This window comes from Chiloscyllium plagiosum, unplaced genomic scaffold (genome assembly GCF_037043375.1).
Source record: "Chiloscyllium plagiosum isolate Xiang-an unplaced genomic scaffold, Cpla_swu_hap1 HiC_scaffold_6, whole genome shotgun sequence".
NCBI classification, from domain to species: domain Eukaryota; kingdom Metazoa; phylum Chordata; class Chondrichthyes; order Orectolobiformes; family Hemiscylliidae; genus Chiloscyllium; species Chiloscyllium plagiosum.
In genome coordinates this window covers 131624633-131644102 of record NW_028270144.1, presented here as the reverse complement: position 1 = coordinate 131644102, position 19470 = coordinate 131624633, and the positions used below count along the sequence as shown (strand labels likewise).

At 45.3% G+C, this 19470-nt stretch overlaps 1 protein-coding gene across 7 annotated transcripts in view; it reads right to left on the bottom strand.

The window, feature by feature from the left end:
- The window catches only part of fhip1b (FHF complex subunit HOOK interacting protein 1B), a 157407-nt gene that overhangs the window by 26524 nt on the left and 111413 nt on the right, over window positions 1–19470 (bottom strand). For all 7 annotated transcript variants that reach the window (XM_087988499.1, XM_087988501.1, XM_087988497.1 and 4 more), the window contains 3 exons: window positions 17822–17989; window positions 12874–12953; window positions 4139–4308 (listed from right to left, as the gene is read on the bottom strand). In XM_087988499.1, coding sequence (XP_087844625.1) covers window positions 4139–4308; window positions 12874–12953; window positions 17822–17989 — 418 coding nt within the window. The remainder of the gene's footprint in view (window positions 1–4138; window positions 4309–12873; window positions 12954–17821; window positions 17990–19470) is intronic.

Sequence of the window (19470 nt, the reverse complement as noted above, 5' to 3'; positions counted from 1 at the left end):
CGTCGACTACATTTCCAGAGGCAATCCCGTTATGCAACATCAAAGCTAAAAGGGTTGTAGAAGAATTACTTAAATGCTTTACTAGATATGGACTACCAATAGAGATCCAGTCAGATCAAGGATCAAACTTCACATCCAAACTATTCAAGGAGGTTATGAATAATGTGGGAATAAAGCAATTCAAATCTACTGCGTACCATCCGAAATCTCAGGGAGCGCTAGAGAGATGGCATCAAACATGAAAGACCATATTGAGGGCTTATGGTCAGGATTATCCAGGTGATTGAGTTAAGGGAGTTCCGTTTGTACTTTTGCGATCAGAGATGCCCCAAATGAATTGGCCAAATTCAGGCCATTTGAATTAACTTTTGAGCATGAAGTAAGAGGACCAATAAAATTGATTATGGAGAAATTAATAAGTCAGAGTTCAGAGACCACCCATTTGGACTATGTGTCAAATTTTAGAGAACGATTAAATAGAACTGGAGAGTTGACTAGACAGCATTTAAAAATATCACAGCATATAATGAAACAGGAAACGGATAAGAAATCACAAATTCACAATTCTGCAATTGGGGACAAGGTATTGATGTTACTTCCAATAACAGATGAGCCTTTAAAAGCCAGGTTTAGTGGACCTTACCAAATCAAGAGGAAATTGAATGAGGTAAACTACTTGATAAGGACTCCAGACAAGAAGAAATTGCACAGAGTGGGTCATGTGAATATGCTCAAAAGGTATTTTGATAGGGAAGGAAAGCAAGAAGAGAAGGTTTTAATGATTACAGAACAGAAGGAAGAACCAAGTTCAGAGGATTCTGAATTGGACATTCCTCAAATCAAATTGGACAATGAGGAAGTTGTCAAACATTGGAATAAATTATTGAGTTACCCTCCACAAGAAAATTGAAATGACCTGAAAGAGTTATTACTATGACATGGGGAGAAAATTGGAAATAAACTGACAAGTACTAACCTAATTGTGTATAATGTAGAAACAGGAGATGCTGTTCCGATTAAGCAACATCCTTATAGGCATAACCCTGTAAAGTTGGCGCAGGTTCAGAAGGAGATAGAGCGCATGCTCCAAGATGGCATAATTGAAGTGAGTTACAGTGACTGGAGCTCACCCATAGTAATGGTGCCAAAGCCAGATGTACCCACCGGTTATGTGTGGACTATTGCAAAGTCAATGCCGTTACAAATACTGATGCATATCCAATTCCATGGTTGGAGGACTGTGTCAAAAAAGTGGGACAAGCAACTTACATTTCTAAGTTGGACTTGCTCAGAGATTACTGGCAAGTACCTCTGTCAGAGAGAGCAAAGGCAATTTCGGTTTTTGTCACGCCAAATTAACTATATCAGTTCAAAGTCATGTCATTTGGTATGAAAAACGCTCCAGCCACATTTCAGAGACTGATAAATAAGGTCATTGCCAGATTACCCAACAGCGTTGTGTATATTGATGACCTGGTGATTTTTAGTCACACATGGAAGGAACATTGACAGCATTTATTGGACTTGTTCGATTGACTTCGGAAGGCAGGCTTGGTGGTAAACCTAGCTAAAAGTGAATTTGCCAAAGCCCAAGTCACCTTCCTGGGCCATCTTATTGGACATGGACAGTTGGACCCACGGGATATGAAAATGAAAATAACTGGGGAATTTCCCACACTGTCATCGAGAAAAGCAGTCCTATGGTTCCTGGGGTTGAGAGGATTTTACGGAAAATTTGTGCTGAACTTTAACAGTGTGGCTGCTCCACTCACCGAATTGTTAAAAAAGGGCAAGACGTTTCACTGTACAGCGGACTGTCAAAAGGCATTTGATAGCCTAAAAACTGTGTTAACCACTGTCCCAGTATTAGCCACACTGGATTACACAAAGCCTTTCCAGGTGGCTATTGATGTCAGTGATGTGGGTGTCGGTGCGGTGCTCCTGCAGGAGGATGACGAAAGGATGGAAAGACCCACCGGGTATTTTTCCAGGAAATTGAATGTTCATCAACAGAAATATTCAATGGTGGAGAAAGAGACTTTAAACCTGGTGTTGGCATTACAACATTTCAGTGTTTATATTACCAGCAACGCATCTGAGACAATTGTATACACTGACTCAATGACATTTGTGGAAAAATTTAAGGACAAAAATGCCAGACTGTTTAGCTGGAGCTTGTTGTTGCAGCCATTCAATTAGACAAGTATGCATCTGGCATTTCGCAAAAACGTGATTGCCGATGCTTTATCAAGACTCGAATGAGATACAGAGGTGTTCAGTGGTGGGTGTACTGCGGCCTGAATTTGCATGTGGTTGTGCATGTTTACATGTACATAGTTAGTATGGTGTATATGTGTGTTTAGACTATTCTCATCTTGCCGGACGGATGGCAACTCTTAGGTTAAAACACTATCACTCGTCTCCCTCTCCCAAATGAGAGAGCAGCCCTATCATTCTCTGGGACTGTGGAAACTTCACATAGTGCTCCTGTCACAAAGCTGGTTTCTTTTTTTCTAAAAACTGTTCCTTTTCTCAAGGTTACAATGTTCTAGGTTTTTTTCAGAGGGGTAATAAACCATTCTCAGTTCTGAGTAGTCTGGTTTGGTACAGAGATTAAAGGGTATTGAGAGGCCTTTTTTGTTTATATGTAAAAAGATGAGACTTCAGACCAAAGTGGTCATGCTTTCGAAGGGACCTAATGGAAGGGAAGTGGTCATCTCTCCAGCTGAGCAGTTTAGCGCAGTCCAGAACTGGTTGGGGGGAGTTCAACAGTGAGCTGTGAGGAAACTCTCTCTTCTGCCCTTCTCACTTCAACCTGAAAGCATCTGACCCTTTTTTGTACTGTGTTTTAAAGGGGATTTGCTTATTGGGACGGTTGTGTATATTCTAGTTTGGGTAGACGGAGTTCTGTAGGGGTTCTTTATTCTGTTCTTCATGTTTGATTGTGTAATTTTGTGAATAATTTTTTTGTCTGTTTTAAACCTGGTAGTCAACCTAGCTAACTTACTCTGGGTAATTTTCACTGTACACTTACCAAAACAAATTGTAAAGTTATGGGTCTGGACTGCCTGCTTAAGAATGTTTTGAGTGGTCTGGCCTAGTCCATAACACTCCAATTATGTCTAGCCAGTGTTTCATGCAAGTTCACCATGACCTCCCTGCTGTTGTACTCTATGCCCCTGTTAATGATGTTGAGAACATTGTATGCTTTATTAACTGCATTCTCTGGGCCAAATGGCCTGTTTTGATAGTCCCTCTGCATCTGCACTCCCTTTAGAATTGTGCTTTTTATTTTATACTATATCGCAATGTTCTTGCTACTAAACTGTATCAGCTCATACTTATTTCCTCCTCTTGTAGGGGAAGACAGAACTGGGGACAGAGTTTCAAAATAAGCAGATTCCCATTCAAGGGATAGGCAAGTTCCTTTGCTCAAAGGATCACTAGTCATTATTAACCTCTTCTAGTGCAGAGTAGTGGAGGCTAGGTCACTGAACATGTTCAAAGTTGGCTAGAATTTTGAACCATTAGGCAAATGGAAGCTATTCCAACACATTCCTCACTAGTGCCTGGTGGATAGTGGACAGGCTTTAGGAGTGAGGAGGTGAGTTACTTTCTTCAGTACTCCTAGCCTCTGACGTACTGTGGCAGTCACTATTTAAATGGCCAGTCCAGTTCAGTATATAGTTAATGGGTAACTCCCAGGATTTTTAGTGGAGAATTCAGTGATGGTAATGCTATTGAATACAAGGGGCAGTGGTTAGATTCTCTCTTATTGGAGATGGTCATTACGTGACATTTGCATGACACAAATGTTACTTGCCACTTGCCCCAGTCTGAACCTGGATATTGTCCAGATTTTGCTGCATTTGGAAGTGGATTGCTTCAGTATCTGAGGAGTCGCAAATGCTGCTGACCATTGTGCAATCACCAGCGAACATTCCAAATGAAGGCGAGGTCTTTGATGAAGCAGCTGAAGATGGTTGGCCCAAGGACACTACCCTGAGGAACCCTTACCTACACTTTGGAGTCATTTTTTCATCCTCTCTTACCCCTTGCCATGTTTCTGTGTTATCAGGACTTGCCCAATCACAGCCCCACACAGTGCACAGTGTTACCTGCTGGGATGGAAACTCACCTTTAGACCAGACAGCATGCTCCTCTTCTCGTTCCATACCACTAAAGTTCTCTGGTTTACAGCATTCCGGGATTAAGGACAGAAACTTGTCTGCTGTTTTCCCATAGAAATCCTGATCCTTGACAGCACGCCGCTGGCTTAACATCACATGATTGCATGGAATTAGATACCTGCCAAAATTATGGGGAGGGCAGGAGTGTAAGTGTGAGATTAACAAACAGCTCCTTGGTCCTACAAACTTCATCAGAGGGTTGTGTGGCCACTGGCACCATCTCAATACTGTCCACATCTCAAAAGCTCTGGTATATCCCTCATAGGCATGACCTGAAGTTGAATGAGTTTAGAAATCTTAACAAAGAGCTGATCATAACTTCTAACTTAGAATCATAGAATCTTAAAGCATCAATTGACATTTTGTCTGCACTGGTTCTTTAATAGGGCATTCAAATTCCTCGCCAAAACCTCTCTAGACTTGCCCACAGCCCTGAAATGTTTCCCCTTCAAATATGTATCTAATGCTTTCTTGAAATGTACTTGTGAACTATATCCACCTCACTGTCAGGCAGTGCAATTCAAATCCCTACCACTCAAGCACATTAAAGATTTCTCTCAACTCACCTTGAGGACCTTTCCCAACCACCTTGAATTTGAGCCCTCTGTTTATTGACCATTCAGACCCTACTAACTATTTCTTCTTATTCAAGCATTCTCATGATTTTAAACACTTTGATTAAATCTCCTCTTAGCCTTCTCTGTTTCAGGAACAATGCTAATTTCTCCATGTTATGGAAGTCTCTCATCTCTGGAACCATTCAGCAAATTTCCTCTGGACCCTTTAAATCCCTTGGCTTGTTTTGATAAGTGTCTGTCCAGAATCGGAACCAAACCCACATCCATTGTGAAGGACAAGGGCAGTAGAAACATGGGAACAACACCCCCTGCAAGTTTCCCTCCAAGCCATTCACCATCCTGACCTGGAAATATGTAGCTGTTCCTTCAGTGTCGCGAGTCTAAATACCAGAACTCCCTTCCTGAGGGCATTGTGGGTCAACCTACAGCACATGAATGCAGCAGTTCAAGAATGTTGCTCACACCCACCTTCTCAAGGGCAATTAAGGATGGGCAATAAATGCTCAGTGAGTGAGATTTCAAAATGCCAGCCAGTGATGCCCATAGCAGGAAGGTTTGGCCAACCTCCTAACTTATGTTTCTGTAGCTCTATTTACAAAAGCTCAAGATTCCATACACTTTCTCAGGTGCTTTGTTAACCCAGCCTGCCCTTTGAGATTTGTACACAATCATAGAACATAAAACATAGAACATAGAAGAATACAGCGCAGTACAGGCCCTTTGGCCCTCGATGTTGCGCCGATCCAAGCCCACCTAACCTACACTAGCCCACTATCCTCCATATGCCTATCCAATGCCCGCTTAAATGCCCATAATGAGGGAGAGTCCACCACTGCTACTGGCAGGGCATTCCATGAACTCACGACTCGCTGAGTAAAGAACCTACCCCTAACATCTGTCCTATACCTACCACCCCTTAATTTAAAGCTATGCCCCCTTGTAATAGCTGACTCCATCCGTGGAAAAAGGTTCTCACGGTCAACCCTATCTAAACCCCTAATCATCTTGTACACCTCCATCAAGTCACCCCTAAACCTTCTTTTCTCCAATGAAAACAGCCCCAAGTGCCTCAGCCTTTCCTCATACGATCTTCCTACCATACCAGGCAACATCCTGGTAAACCTCCTCTGCACCCGTTCCAGTGCCTCCACATCCTTCCTATAGTATGGCGACCAAAACTGCACTCAATACTCCAGATGCGGCCGCACCAGAGTCTTATACAACTGCAACATGATCTCAGGACTCTGGAACTCAATTCCTCTACCAATAAAAACCAGTACGCCATATGCCTTCTTCACCGCACTATTTACCTGGGTGGCAACTTTCAAAGATCTATGTACATGGACACCAAGATCCCTTTGCTCATCCACACTACCAAGTATCCGACCATTAGCCCAAAATCACTCCCCAGATTTCTGCTCTTGCATCATTCAGCTCGAATTGTCACTCTGCCTTCCCACTGAAGTGCATAATTTTACACTTCCCTCTGTTGAAAAGTATCTGCATGTGCCTATGGACTTCATCAGTTCATCATTGTCCCCCTGGAGTCTGGTATCATCCTACTCACTGTTTCCAACTCTGAGTTTTGGGTCACCTGTAAATTTTGGAATTGTGCCCTATATCAAGGTCATGCCATTAATGTTTATTGCATATAGTAGTGACCCTAAACATAACCCCAGGGACATCCGCCATAAATCTTCCTCCAATCCAGAAATCAACTGTTCAAAACTACTGTCTTTCCCACCCCTCAATGAAGTTCATGCCTTTGCTGCTCCTGCCCCTTTTATCCCATGGAGTTTCAATTTAACAAGTTTAACGTGGTACCTTATGAAGCACCATATGACAGCCCTCTACCCAACATTAATCACATTAGCCTCATCCACCTTCTCTATTACCTCACCATAAAACCCATTGAGATTACTGAAAGGTAGGTTCCCCTCTACAAATCCAGGCTGGTTCTCCTTTTGCAGGTATTTTGTTAACCCACCCTGCTCCTTTGGGACTGCACCTGTCCAAATAGTTAACTTTTTTCATGAATTATAATTTCTAAAGTAACCTCTGCTTTTCCGGTATTTCCATGTAAACCTACAAAATAGGAGTAGGAATAGGCCCTTATTCAAACTGATCACGGCTGATCATCCAACTCGGTCCCCCTGTTCCTGATTTCTCTCCCCCTTTCTTTGATCCCTTTAGCGCCAAGTGCCATATCAAACTCCTTCCTGAAAACATTCAATATTTTGGCCTTAACCACTTTCTGTGGCAAAGAATCCTAAAGGCTCCCCCCTCTCCCCATCTCAGAACTGGATGGCCTACCCTGTATCCTGAGACTAAGAGCCCTGGTTCTGACAATTAATTGTGACAGATGGCAGTTGAGTCCAAAACACTGAATATTTTCAAGAATGAATTAGGTATAATTTTAAGAGCTAAAAAGTGATCAAAGGATGTGGGTTAAAAAGTGGGAACGGGGTACTGAGGTGGATAATCAGCTGTGATCAGACTGAATGGCACAGCACCTCCTCGCCCAATTTTCTAATGCTTTTATGTCCCCCTTTGCTGAAATCTACACACCTCCAAATCCAGACTGCTGCTTTATTTGGCAAATGTGTATGCCCTTTCTTTGGGACTAATACTATCCCTAATTTTCCATGTTAGCCATGGTTGGGTCAGATTTGTAGTTTAATTTTCTTGCCAGTGCAAGCGTAACTCAAGCCCTTTGTGCCTACTCCCAAGTTAGTAAATTGCAAGCAGTAAATAGAAAAGGAAATGTGCAGGAAGATGGCAGAGATGAATAGAAAAAGCATAATTAGTTTTTAGATAGATTTTAATCACCCACTTAGCAACTGTGCCAGGTAGGGAATAGTAGGCACAACATTTCTATGATGTGTAAAGGTTTCTATTCTTGGACCTAAAGACAGAGAGAGATTACGTAGGATCTGAATGTGGGAATGGCATGGATCAGTGAGATTGGTTTGAGAGCAGCAAGCACAAGATAAGGATTTAAGTGTTGTAGAAAGGAGGGATCAAGTTAAGGCATTTTGTTTTGCATTTATCAGGACTGAAAGACAAGAAAATCCACTTTAGAGAGGAAGGAATGATTTAATAGCATGAGAAGAGTTTTGGTTGAATGGACAATAGTTGACACAGAGATGCAGCATGAACTGTTAACTGATAGTTAACCAGCCAATTGACTCTGATTGGAGATTACTACTGGGGATGCAGCAGTGCTTCCACTCTTTAGGCAAAAGGATTTATTTCTTTTATTTCTTTGTGTGATATGGGTGCCATTATTTATCACTCATCTCTAATCTGCCCAGAGAATTATTAAGACTCACCAACATGGAGTCACATGTAGGTCAGACCAGGTAAGCACGGCAGATGTCTTTTCCAAAAGAACATTAGTGATGAGATGGGTTTTTACAACAACCGATGGTGGTTACATGATCACAATTAGATGAGCATTTTATTCCAGATTTTAATTAAATTCAAATTTCACCTTTTTAAAAAAAATTCATTCATGGGATGTGGGCATTGCTGGTAGGCCAGCATTTATTGTCCATTGGTAACTGCCCACTTGGAGTTAAGAGTCATGCACATTGCTGTGGGTCTGAGGTCACGGCCAGACCAGGTAATGATCATAGAATCCCTATAGTGTGGAAGCAAGCTATTCAGCGCAAGTCCACACCAACGCTCCAAAGAGCATCCCACCAAACCCAGTCCCTAGTATCTACCTCTTCATTTCCCATAGCTAACCCACTTAATCCGGACACTATGGGCAATTTTAGCATGGCCAATCCACCTAACTTGCACAACTTTAGGCTGTGGGAGGGAACCTGAACACCTAGAGGCAGACACGGGGAGAATGTGCAACCTCCACACAGACAGTCGCCTGGGAGTGAAATCAAACCTGGGTCCCTAGTACTTTGAGGCAACAGTGTTAACCACTGAGCCATCATCCAGCTCTGATGGCAATTTCATTCCCTAAAGGACATTAGTGAATTACATGAGCTGTCCCCAACAATTAGCAATGGTTTCATGGTCATCATTAACTTCAGATTTCATTAAATTCAAACTTCACCATTCGCCATGATAGCATTCCAACTCTTGACCCCAAAATATTAATAATCCAACGACATAACCCCCTCATCATTGCACCTTTCCAATGAGGACAATGCTGTGGAGACAGCCAATCCATGCTGGCAGCCCACAGCAATAATCCAACCAATCCTGACTTGCCCGATTTGTATGGAATCAATTATTTTAAATTGACAGTCAGCACTTTTGTGTCAACTATAGACCAACCAATCAGCACGATCTGCACATGCTGCAGAACTTGTACTTCCCTCCCTTTATTTCAGATCTCCGTCTGCAGTTCTTTGCTTTCCTTCTCTCTCTCTCTCTAATGTTTGTTTCTTTGTGTTTCCATCCTGATGAGTGCGAGATGAAAAGCTTCAATTTCATGTTTCATTTTAATAATACCAAGATTATAAATACAAAGGAAATAAAAAGATGAAATTAGAGTAGAGTTTACAAAGTAATAAGTGTAGGTTGGGATGAGGTGGAAGTGACATGGACTGCTGGGTAACAGTGGACTGATATTAAAGAGAGTGCAAATGTAGAGAATATGAAGATTGCATCAAAACGAACTAAAGGTTAGAAATACTGGTTCATACTGTCAAAACCAATGTTTCTGATTCATTTTCAGATGATTACTGAAAATATGCCCTGAAGGCGATGCTGAGATAAGAGCAAGATAAAGAAAACCAGGATAGTGGGTGAGGACAAGTATTCAGAATACAAGGAAGAAAGACTGAAAGCTTTAGGCAAGTGGGGGATGTGAGGACGTATTTTATTTACACGGCGAGTGGAAATGATCTGAAGCTAGCTGATGACTGTACAAGTGTGATGGAGATAGAGACAAGGAACAATTTGAAAAGAAAACTGGACAGACACTTGAATAAAATAACATTGCAGAGCTATGGGATAGAATGGAAGTGACGATTGCTACAGAGAGGGCCAGCATGGACTCGGGCTGAATAGCCTCCTGCACTGTAAAGGCTCACTAAATGGGGGGTCTTTAACTTTCCAAATATCGACTGGAAATGCGATAATTCAAGTATTTTAGATGGGTCAGTTTTTGTCCAATGTGACACAGTATATAGACAGGCCAACAAGGTGCGAGGCCACATTAGATTTGGTACTAGGTAATGAGGTAAAAACAATGACTGCAGATGCTGGAAACCAGATTCTGGATCAGTGGTGCTGGAAGAGCACAGCAATTCAGGCAGCATCCGAGGACAGGCAAAATCAACGTTTCGGGCAAAAGCCCTTCATCAGGAATAAAAGCTTTTATTCCTGATGAAGGGCTTTTGCCCGAAACGTCGATTTTGCCTGTCCTCGGATGCTGCCTGAATTGCTGTGCTCTTCCAGCACCACTGATCCAGAATCTACTAGGTAATGAACCCAGCCAGGTGTAAGAGTTGGAGGTAGGTGAGCACGTTGGTGATAGTAACCACAATTCGGTTATGTTTACGTTAGTGATGGAAAGGGATATGTATATACTGCAGGGCAAGAGGTATAGCTGTGAGAAAGGCGATTATGATGCAATTAGGCAAGATTTAGGATGCACAGGATGGGGAAGGAAATTGTTGGGGATGGGCACAATTGAAATGTGGACTGTGTGTCCTTGATAAGTATGTTCTGATTTAATGGTGCTGGAAGAGCACAGCAGTTCAGGCAGCATCCAAGGAGCAGCGAAATCAGGTAAAAGCCCTTCATCTTGATAAGTATGTACCTGTCAGGCAGGTAGGAAGTGGTTGAGCGAGGGAGTTGTAGTTTACTAAGCAAATTGAATCTCTTGTCAAGAGGAAGAAGGCTTATGTTAGGATGAGATGTGGAGGCTCAGTTAGGGCGCTTGAGAGTTACACGCTAGCCAGGGTAAACCTAAAGAGAGAGCTAAGAAGAGCCAGGAGGGGACATGAGAAGTTGTGGGCAAAAAGGCTCAAAGAAAACCCTAAAGCTTTCTTTGGTATATCAGAAATAAAAGAATTACTGGAGTAAGATTAGGACCAATTAATGACAGTAGTGGGAAGTTGTGCATGGAGTCAAGAGGAAATAGAGGAAGCACAAAATGAATATTTCTCATCAGTATTCACACTAGATAAAGACAATGTTGTCAAGGAGAATACGGAGATACAGGCTACTAGACTAAACGGGATTCAGGTTGATAAGGAGGAGCTGTTAGCAATTCTGGAAAGTGTGAAAATAGATGTCTCCTGGGCCGGATGGGATTTATCCTAGGATTCTCTGGGAAGCCCGGGAGGAGATTGCAGAGCCTTTGGCTTTGATCTTTATGTCATCATTGTTTATAGGAATAGTGCCAGAAGACAGGAAGGTAGCAAATGTTGTCCCCTTGTTCAAGAAGGGGAGTAGAGACAATCCTGGTAATTATAGACCAGTGAGCCTTACTTTGGTTGTGGATAAAGTGGTGGAAAAAGTTATAAGAGATAGGATTTATAATCATCTAGAAAGGAATAAGTTGATTAGGGACAGTCAACATAGTTTTGTGAAGGGTAGGTCGTGCCTCACTGACCTTACTGAATTCTTTGCGAAAGTGACCAAACAGGTGGATGAGGGTAAAGAAGCTGAGGTGGTGTATATGGATTTCAGTAAGGCGTTTGATAAGATTCCCCACAGAAGGCTACCGCACAAAATATGGAAGCATGGGATTGAGGATGATTTAGCAGTTTGGATCAGAAATTGGCTAGCTGAAAGAAGACAGAGGGTGATGGTTGATTGGAAATGTTAATCCTAGAGTTCAGTTACTAGTGGTGTACCGCAAGGATCTGTCTTAGGGCCACTGCTGTTTGCCATTTTTATAAATGACCCGGAAGAGGGTGTAGAAGGATGGGTTAATTTGTGGATGACACTAAGATCGGTAGTGTTGTAGGTAGTGCCGAAGGATGTTGTAGGTTACAGAGGGACATAGATAAGCTGCAGAGCTGGGCTGACAGGTGGAAAATGGAGTTTAATGTGGAGTTTAAGGTGATTCACTTTGGAAGGAGCAACAGGAATACAGAGTACTGAGCTAATGGTAAGATTCTTGGTAGTGTAGATGAGCAGAGAGATCTTAGTGTCCAAGTACATAGATTCCTGAAAGTTGCCAGGTTGATAGGGTTGTTAAGAAGGCATATGGTGTGTTAGCTTTTATTGGTAGAGGGATTGTATTTCGGAGCCACGAGGTCATGCTGCAGCTGTATAAAACTCTGGTAGGGCTGCACTTGGAATATTGTATACAGTTCTGGCTATAGGAAGAATGTGGAAGCTTTGGAAAGAGTTCAGAGGTGATTTACCAGGATATTGCTGGTATGGAGGGAAGGTCTTATGAGAAAAGGTAGAAGGACTTGAGGCTGTTTTCATTAGAGAGAAGAAGGTTGAGAGGTGACTTAACTGAGACATATAAGAACATCAGAGGATTAAATAGGTGGAGAGTGAGAGCCTTTTTCCTTGGATAGTGATGGCTAGCACAAGGGGACATAGCTTTAAATTGAGGGGTGATAGATATAGGACAGATGTCAGAGGTAGTTTCTTTATTCAGAGAATAGTAGGGACGTGGAACGGTCTGCCTTCAACAGTAATAGACTTGCTAACTTTAAGGGCATTTAAATGGTCATTGGATTAACATATGGATGATAAGAAATAGTGTAGGTTGGATGGCCTTCAGACTATTTCCACAGGTCGGTGCAACATAGAGGGCCGAAGGGCCTGTACTGCACCGGAATGTTCTATGTTCTAAATGGAACAGTGAAGTATTTACAAATACTAGTATCGATCGTGAAAGAGAGGATTGTTAATTAGGGTGGCATCTGTGAAGAAAGAGTTGCTAGAAAGGAAATCTGATTTTGTAAGATAGAGTTTCCCTGTTTCAAATCTTACAAGTTATTTTATTATTTTAAAGATCTCAATCAAATCAACCCATCCCTTCCAGATGCAAGGTAGTACTTTATCCAATTGTCCACATAATTTAAACCTGGTATTGAGCTCTTTGTATGAGCTGGGAGTAGTGTCCTACCTACCTGGATGTTATATGACCACACACTGCCAGTTACCTGAGAACAAGCTGAAGCATAATGTCCTCACAGCTGAGGGTTAACAGGGTCCTGAAGAGACTGAGGGACACCATACAGAGCTGCAAAAGATGCACACACGAGTGGAAACAATGAGTTGGAAAGTGGACACCTCAAAAACACAACCTTCTTCATGCCATAGCCACTCAGTGGCAACTGAATCCCCAAACACTTAAAACTCAACAAACACCCCTGACCTAAAACACCTCCGCTCAACACCCCTGACCCAATCCCCTAAACCTGAACCAATGTCCCGACCTAATCCCCTAAACCCGAACCAACGCCCCTGACCCAATCCCCTAAACCAAAACCAACACCCCTCACCCAATCCGCTAAACCTGAACGAACACCCATGACCCAATCCCCTAAACCCGAACAACGCCCCTGACCCAATCCCCTAAACCCGAACCAACACCCCTGACCCAATTCCCTAAACCAGAACCAACACCCGAGACTCAATCCCCTGAACCCAAACGAAGCCCCTGACCCAATCCCCTCAACCCGAACCAACACCCCTCACCCAATCCCCTCAACCCGAACAAACACCCCTCACCCAATCCCCTAAACCGGAACCAACGCCCCTGAACCAATCCCCTAAACCCGAACAAACACCCCTGACCCAATCCCCTAAACACGAACCAACACCCCTGACCCAATACCCTAAACCCGAACAAACACCCCTGACCCAATCCCCTAAACACGAACCAACACCCCTGACCCAATACCCTCAACCCGAACCAACGCCCCAGACTCAATCCCTTAAACACGAACAAACCCCCTGACCCAATCCCCTAAACCCGAACCAACGCCCTGACCCAATCCCCTAAACCCGAACCAACACCCCTCACCCAATCCCTTAAACCCGTACTAACGCCCCTGACCCAATCCCCTAAACCTGAACCAACACCTCTCACCCAATCCCCGAAACCTGAACCAACTCCCCAACCCAATTCACTAAACCGGAACCAACACCACTCACCCAATCCCTTAAACCCCGAACCAACGCCCCTGAACTAATCCCCTAAACCTGAACCAACACCCCTGACCCAAAAAACCCCTGAACCCGAACCAACACCCCTCACCCAATCCCTTAAACCCTGAACCAACGCCCCTGAACTAATCCCCTGAACCCGAACCAACACCCCTCACCCAATCCCTTAAACCCGAACCAACACCCCTCACCCAATCCCCGAAACCCGAACCAACGCCCCAGACCCAATCCCCTAAACCCGAACCAACACCCCGACCCAATCCCCTAAACCCGACCAACGCCCCTGACCCAATTCCCTAAACCCGAACCAACGCTCCTGACCCAATACCCTAAAACCGAATGAACCTCCTGACCCAATCCAATAAACCAGAACTAACATCCCTCAGCGAATCCCCTAAACCTGAACCAACGCCCCGACCCAATACCTGAAACCTGATCCAATGCTCCTCACCCAATCCCCTAAACCTGAACCAACATCCTCATCCAATCCCCTAAAGCCGAACCAACACCCTCACCCAATTCCCTAAACCCGAACAAACACCCTCACACAATCCCCTAAACCTGAACCAACGCCACTGACCCAATCCCCTAAACTCGAACCAACACCCCTGACCCAATCCCCTAAACCCGAACCAATGCCCCTGACCCAAACCTCTAAACCTGAACCAACGCCCCAGGCTCAATCCCCTAAACCCGAACGAAGCCCCTGACCCAATCGAATAAACCCAAACCAAAAACTCTGATCCAATCCCCTAAACTCGAACCAACACCCCTGACCCAATCCCCTAAACTCGAACCAACGCCCCAGACTCAATCCCCTAAACCCGAACCAACGCCCTTCACCCAATCCCTTAAACCCGAACTAACGCCCCTGACCCAATCCCCTAAACCTGAACCAACACCTCTCACCCAATCCCCGAAACCTGAACCAACACCCCTGACCCAATCCCCTAAACTCGAACCAACGCCCCAGACTCAATCCCTTAAACACGAACAAACCCCCTGACCCAATCCCCTAAACCCGAACCAACGCCCTGACCCAATCCCCTAAACCCGAACCAACACCCCTCACCCAATCCCTTAAACCCGAACTAACGCCCCTGACCCAATCCCCTAAACCTGAACAAACACCCCTCACCCAATCCCCGAAACCTGAACCAACTCCCCAACCCAATTCACTAAACCGGAACCAACACCACTCACCCAATCCCTTAAACCCCGAACCAACGCCCCTGAACTAATCCCCTAAACCTGAACCAACACCCCTGACCCAAAAAACCCCTGAACCCGAACCAACACCCCTCACCTAATCCCTTAAACCCCAAACCAACGCCCCTGAACTAATCCCCTGAACCTGAACCAACACCCCTCACCCAATCCCTTAAACCCGAACCAACACCCCTCACCCAATCCCCGAAACCCGAACCAACACCCCTCACCCAATCCCCTAAACCCGAACCAACGCCCCTGACTCAATCCCCTAAACCCGAAAGAACCCCCTGACCCAATCCAATAAACCCGAAACTAACATCCCTCAGCCAATCCCCTAAACCCGAACCAACACCCCTCACCCAATCCCCGAAACCCGAACCAACGCCCCAGACCCAATCCCCTAAACCCGAACCAACACCCCGACCCAATCCCCTAAACCCGACCAACGCCCCTGACCCAATTCCCTAAACCCGAACCAACGCTCCTGACCCAATATCCTAAAACCGAATGAACCTCCTGACCCAATCCAATAAACCAGAACTAACATCCCTCAGCGAATCCCCTAAACCTGAACCAACGCCCCGACCCAATACCTGAAACCTGATCCAATGCTCCTCACCCAATCCCCTAAACCTGAACCAACATCCTCATCCAATCCCCTAAAGCCGAACCAACACCCTCACCCAATTCCCTAAACCCGAACAAACACCCTCACACAATCCCCTAAACCTGAACCAACGCCACTGACCCAATCCCCTAAACTCGAACCAACACCCCTGACCCAATCCCCTAAACCTGAACCAATGCCCCTGACCCAAACCTCTAAACCTGAACCAACGCCCCAGGCTCAATCCCCTAAACCCGAACGAAGCCCCTGACCCAATCGAATAAACCCAAACCAACAACTCTGATCCAATCCCCTAAACTCGAACCAACACCCCTGACCCAATCCCCTAAACTCGAACCAACGCCCCAGACTCAATCCCTTAAACACGAACAAACCCCCTGACCCAATCCCCTAAACCCGAACCAACGCCCTTCACCCAATCCCTTAAACCCGAACTAACGCCCCTGACCCAATCCCCTAAACCTGAACCAACACCTCTCACCCAATCCCCGAAACCTGAACCAACACCCCTGACCCAATCCCCTAAACTCGAACCAACGCCCCAGACTCAATCCCTTAAACACGAACAAACCCCCTGACCCAATCCCCTAAATCCGAACCAACGCCCTGACCCAATCCCCTAAACCCGAACCAACACCCCTCACCCAATCCCTTAAACCCGAACTAACGCCCCTGACCCAATCCCCTAAACCTGAACAAACACCCCTCACCCAATCCCCGAAACCTGAACCAACTCCCCAACCCAATTCACTAAACCGGAACCAACACCACTCACCCAATCCCTTAAACCCCGAACCAACGCCCCTGAACTAATCCCCTAAACCTGAACCAACACCCCTGACCCAAAAAACCCCTGAACCCGAACCAACACCCCTCACCTAATCCCTTAAACCCCAAACCAACGCCCCTGAACTAATCCCCTGAACCTGAACCAACACCCCTCACCCAATCCCTTAAACCCGAACCAACACCCCTCACCCAATCCCCGAAACCCGAACCAACACCCCTCACCCAATCCCCTAAACCCGAACCAACGCCCCTGACTCAATCCCCTAAACCCGAAAGAACCCCCTGATCCAATCCAATAAACCCGAAACTAACATCCCTCAGCCAATCCCCTAAACCCGAACCAACACCCCTGACCCAATCCCTTAAACCTGAACCAATGCCCCTGACCCAATCCTCTAAAACTGAACCAACACCCCTCACCCAATCCCCTAAACCCGAACCAACACCCCTCACCCAATCCCCTAAACCTGAACCAACACCCCTGACCCAATCCCCTAATACCAAACCAACACCCCTTACCCTGTCCCCTAAAACTGAACCACCACCCCTGACCCAACCCCCCTGACCCAAAACCCTGCCCCCTCCCCCACATACCCAAATCCAAACCCCCCAGACCTAAACTCTGGCCCCTGACCCAAACCAAACCCTCCAACCCAAACACCCCATTCCCCCCAACCAAACAGCTCCCTACCCTCCACGACCTATAACCCTGCTCCTCTGATGGTCCCCACGAAGTGCATTGTTTTTATCAAAAGAACGTGACAAAGCAAATCTATTCTCACAAAATACTTCGCAACCAAACAAATTCTCCAGTGGGTCGCTCAAATTCTGGATAATGCAAAGACAGTGACTGTTAGCAGGCTATTTGTGATTTGCAATCATTTGTTATACAAATGGAAACAATACAACCAGTTTACACACGGCAAACTGTGATAATGACCAGGAAATCCGTTTCGATGATGTTGATCGAGCGATAAATATTAATCAGGAAGGCAGTGAGCACATTGACTGGGATCCATTCCAGTAAGGACAGACAGGTTCGCAGTTTAATGTCACTTGCATTAAATCTCTGACAATGCAGCATCCCCACAGGAGAATGCAAGGAGACTGTCTGCTATCTGGAGTGGGACCAGAGTGAAGAAACAATACTATTATCCAATGCCCCCTGGCTACTCCCTCTCTGATACAACTGGCACTCAGCCAGGCCAAGACCAGCCTTGAGCAATGGGTGTTGGAATGTGCCAGGAGGCTACAATTCATAATGCCCTTAGACACTCAATTATGCAGAATGTGACCAATGAGAAACTCACCCTAGAGTTGCTGCTGATGCGGCTGATCAGAGTGTCAAGGATTGTGATGTTTTCATGCCGATGCAGGACGATAAAGCGCAGGAAGGTTTTGAGAAGTGCCACCTCAGTGATACTGCGCAAGAAGAGGTCTAGGTAGGCCGTGCTGGCTATCATTTCCTCAATGGAAGTCTTAGAGAGATCAGAGTAAATACACAGTCAGCCCAGAAAACTAACACAAAGCTACAAGCCTGCTATACCTCCTCTAGCCAGTGCAAGTATAGTTGAAACTTTATTGCTGGAACAGCACAGCAGGTCAGGCAGCATCCAGGGAACAGGAGATTCGACGTTTCGGGCACAGGCCCTTCTTCAGGAAGGGCCTGTGCCCGAAACGTCGAATCTCCTGTTCCCTGGATGCTGCCTGACCTGCTGTGCTGTTCCAGCAATAAAGTTTCAACTTTGATCTCCAGCATCTGCAGACCTCACTTTCTCCCCAGTGCAAGTATACTATTAGAGTCAGGGGCTTGCACGTGAAGTGGACTTTGAATCTAGCTACTGATTCACTTGTAGCAACCTCTCAAACCTGGTCTACAGCCGATGTCCAAAACAAGAAGAGCATGCAACTCTACAGCAATTCCACACCCTCAGCCTGTCCCAGAGAGCTTTACAGCCGATTAACTATTTGAAGTGTGGCAACTGTTGTAGGAATTCCAAGCTGTGCTGTTACAAAAGGGACAAGTTCTCCCAGTTGTCAGAGTGCCAGCTGGCTGTGTTAAAACAAAGAAGCTGGTTTAATATGGACAAACAGTAAAGTTTAAGTTTCCTACTTTTGGGACTGTGTAGTTACTTAACTAATTAATTTCAAATTTTACTATCTAGTTCAAATTTTAAGATCCATCATTTATCAAAAGATTCCACTCTGCATGTAATTAGGGTATGGATATATTGAGGCAGATTCAATTGAAGCAGTCAAGAGGGTATTGAACAATTATTTGAACAAAATAGTGTGCAAAGAGATGGGGAAAAAGGCAGGAGACTGGCACTATGTTATGCTACTTTAAGACCTGGTGCACACAGGATGGGCCAAATGGCAATCTGTGACCTATTTCCACTGTAAAACATGATTCTCAGAATTCAGTGAATGATGAGCACATATAATTAGGACATTTCAATGGTGAGATTCACATCTCCCAATGTGGAAAATTGAAAATGGAAAAGAGTGACTAGATTGGTTGGTTTGGAATTATTGACTAAGTGAACAACACAGGCTGTGGGGAAACTGTCAGCACTGACCGTTTGGCGGTGCGGCGCTCCCTCAGCACTGACCCTCCGACAGTGCGGCGCTCCCTCAGCACTGACCCTCTGACAGTGCGGCGCAACCTCAGCACTGATCCTCCGACAATGCGGCACCTCCTCAGCACTGACCCTCCAACAGTGCAGCACTCCCTCAGAACTGACCCTCTTACAGTGCAGCGCACCCTCAACACTGACCCTCCAACAGTGCGGCGCACCCTCAGAACTGACCCTCTGACAGTGCGGCGCTCCCTCAGCACTGACCCTCCGACAGTGGGGCGCACCCTCAGAACTGACCCTCCGACAGTGCGGCGCACCCTCAGCACTGACCCTCCCACAGTGCGGCACTCCCTCAGCACTGACCCTTCGACAGTACGGCA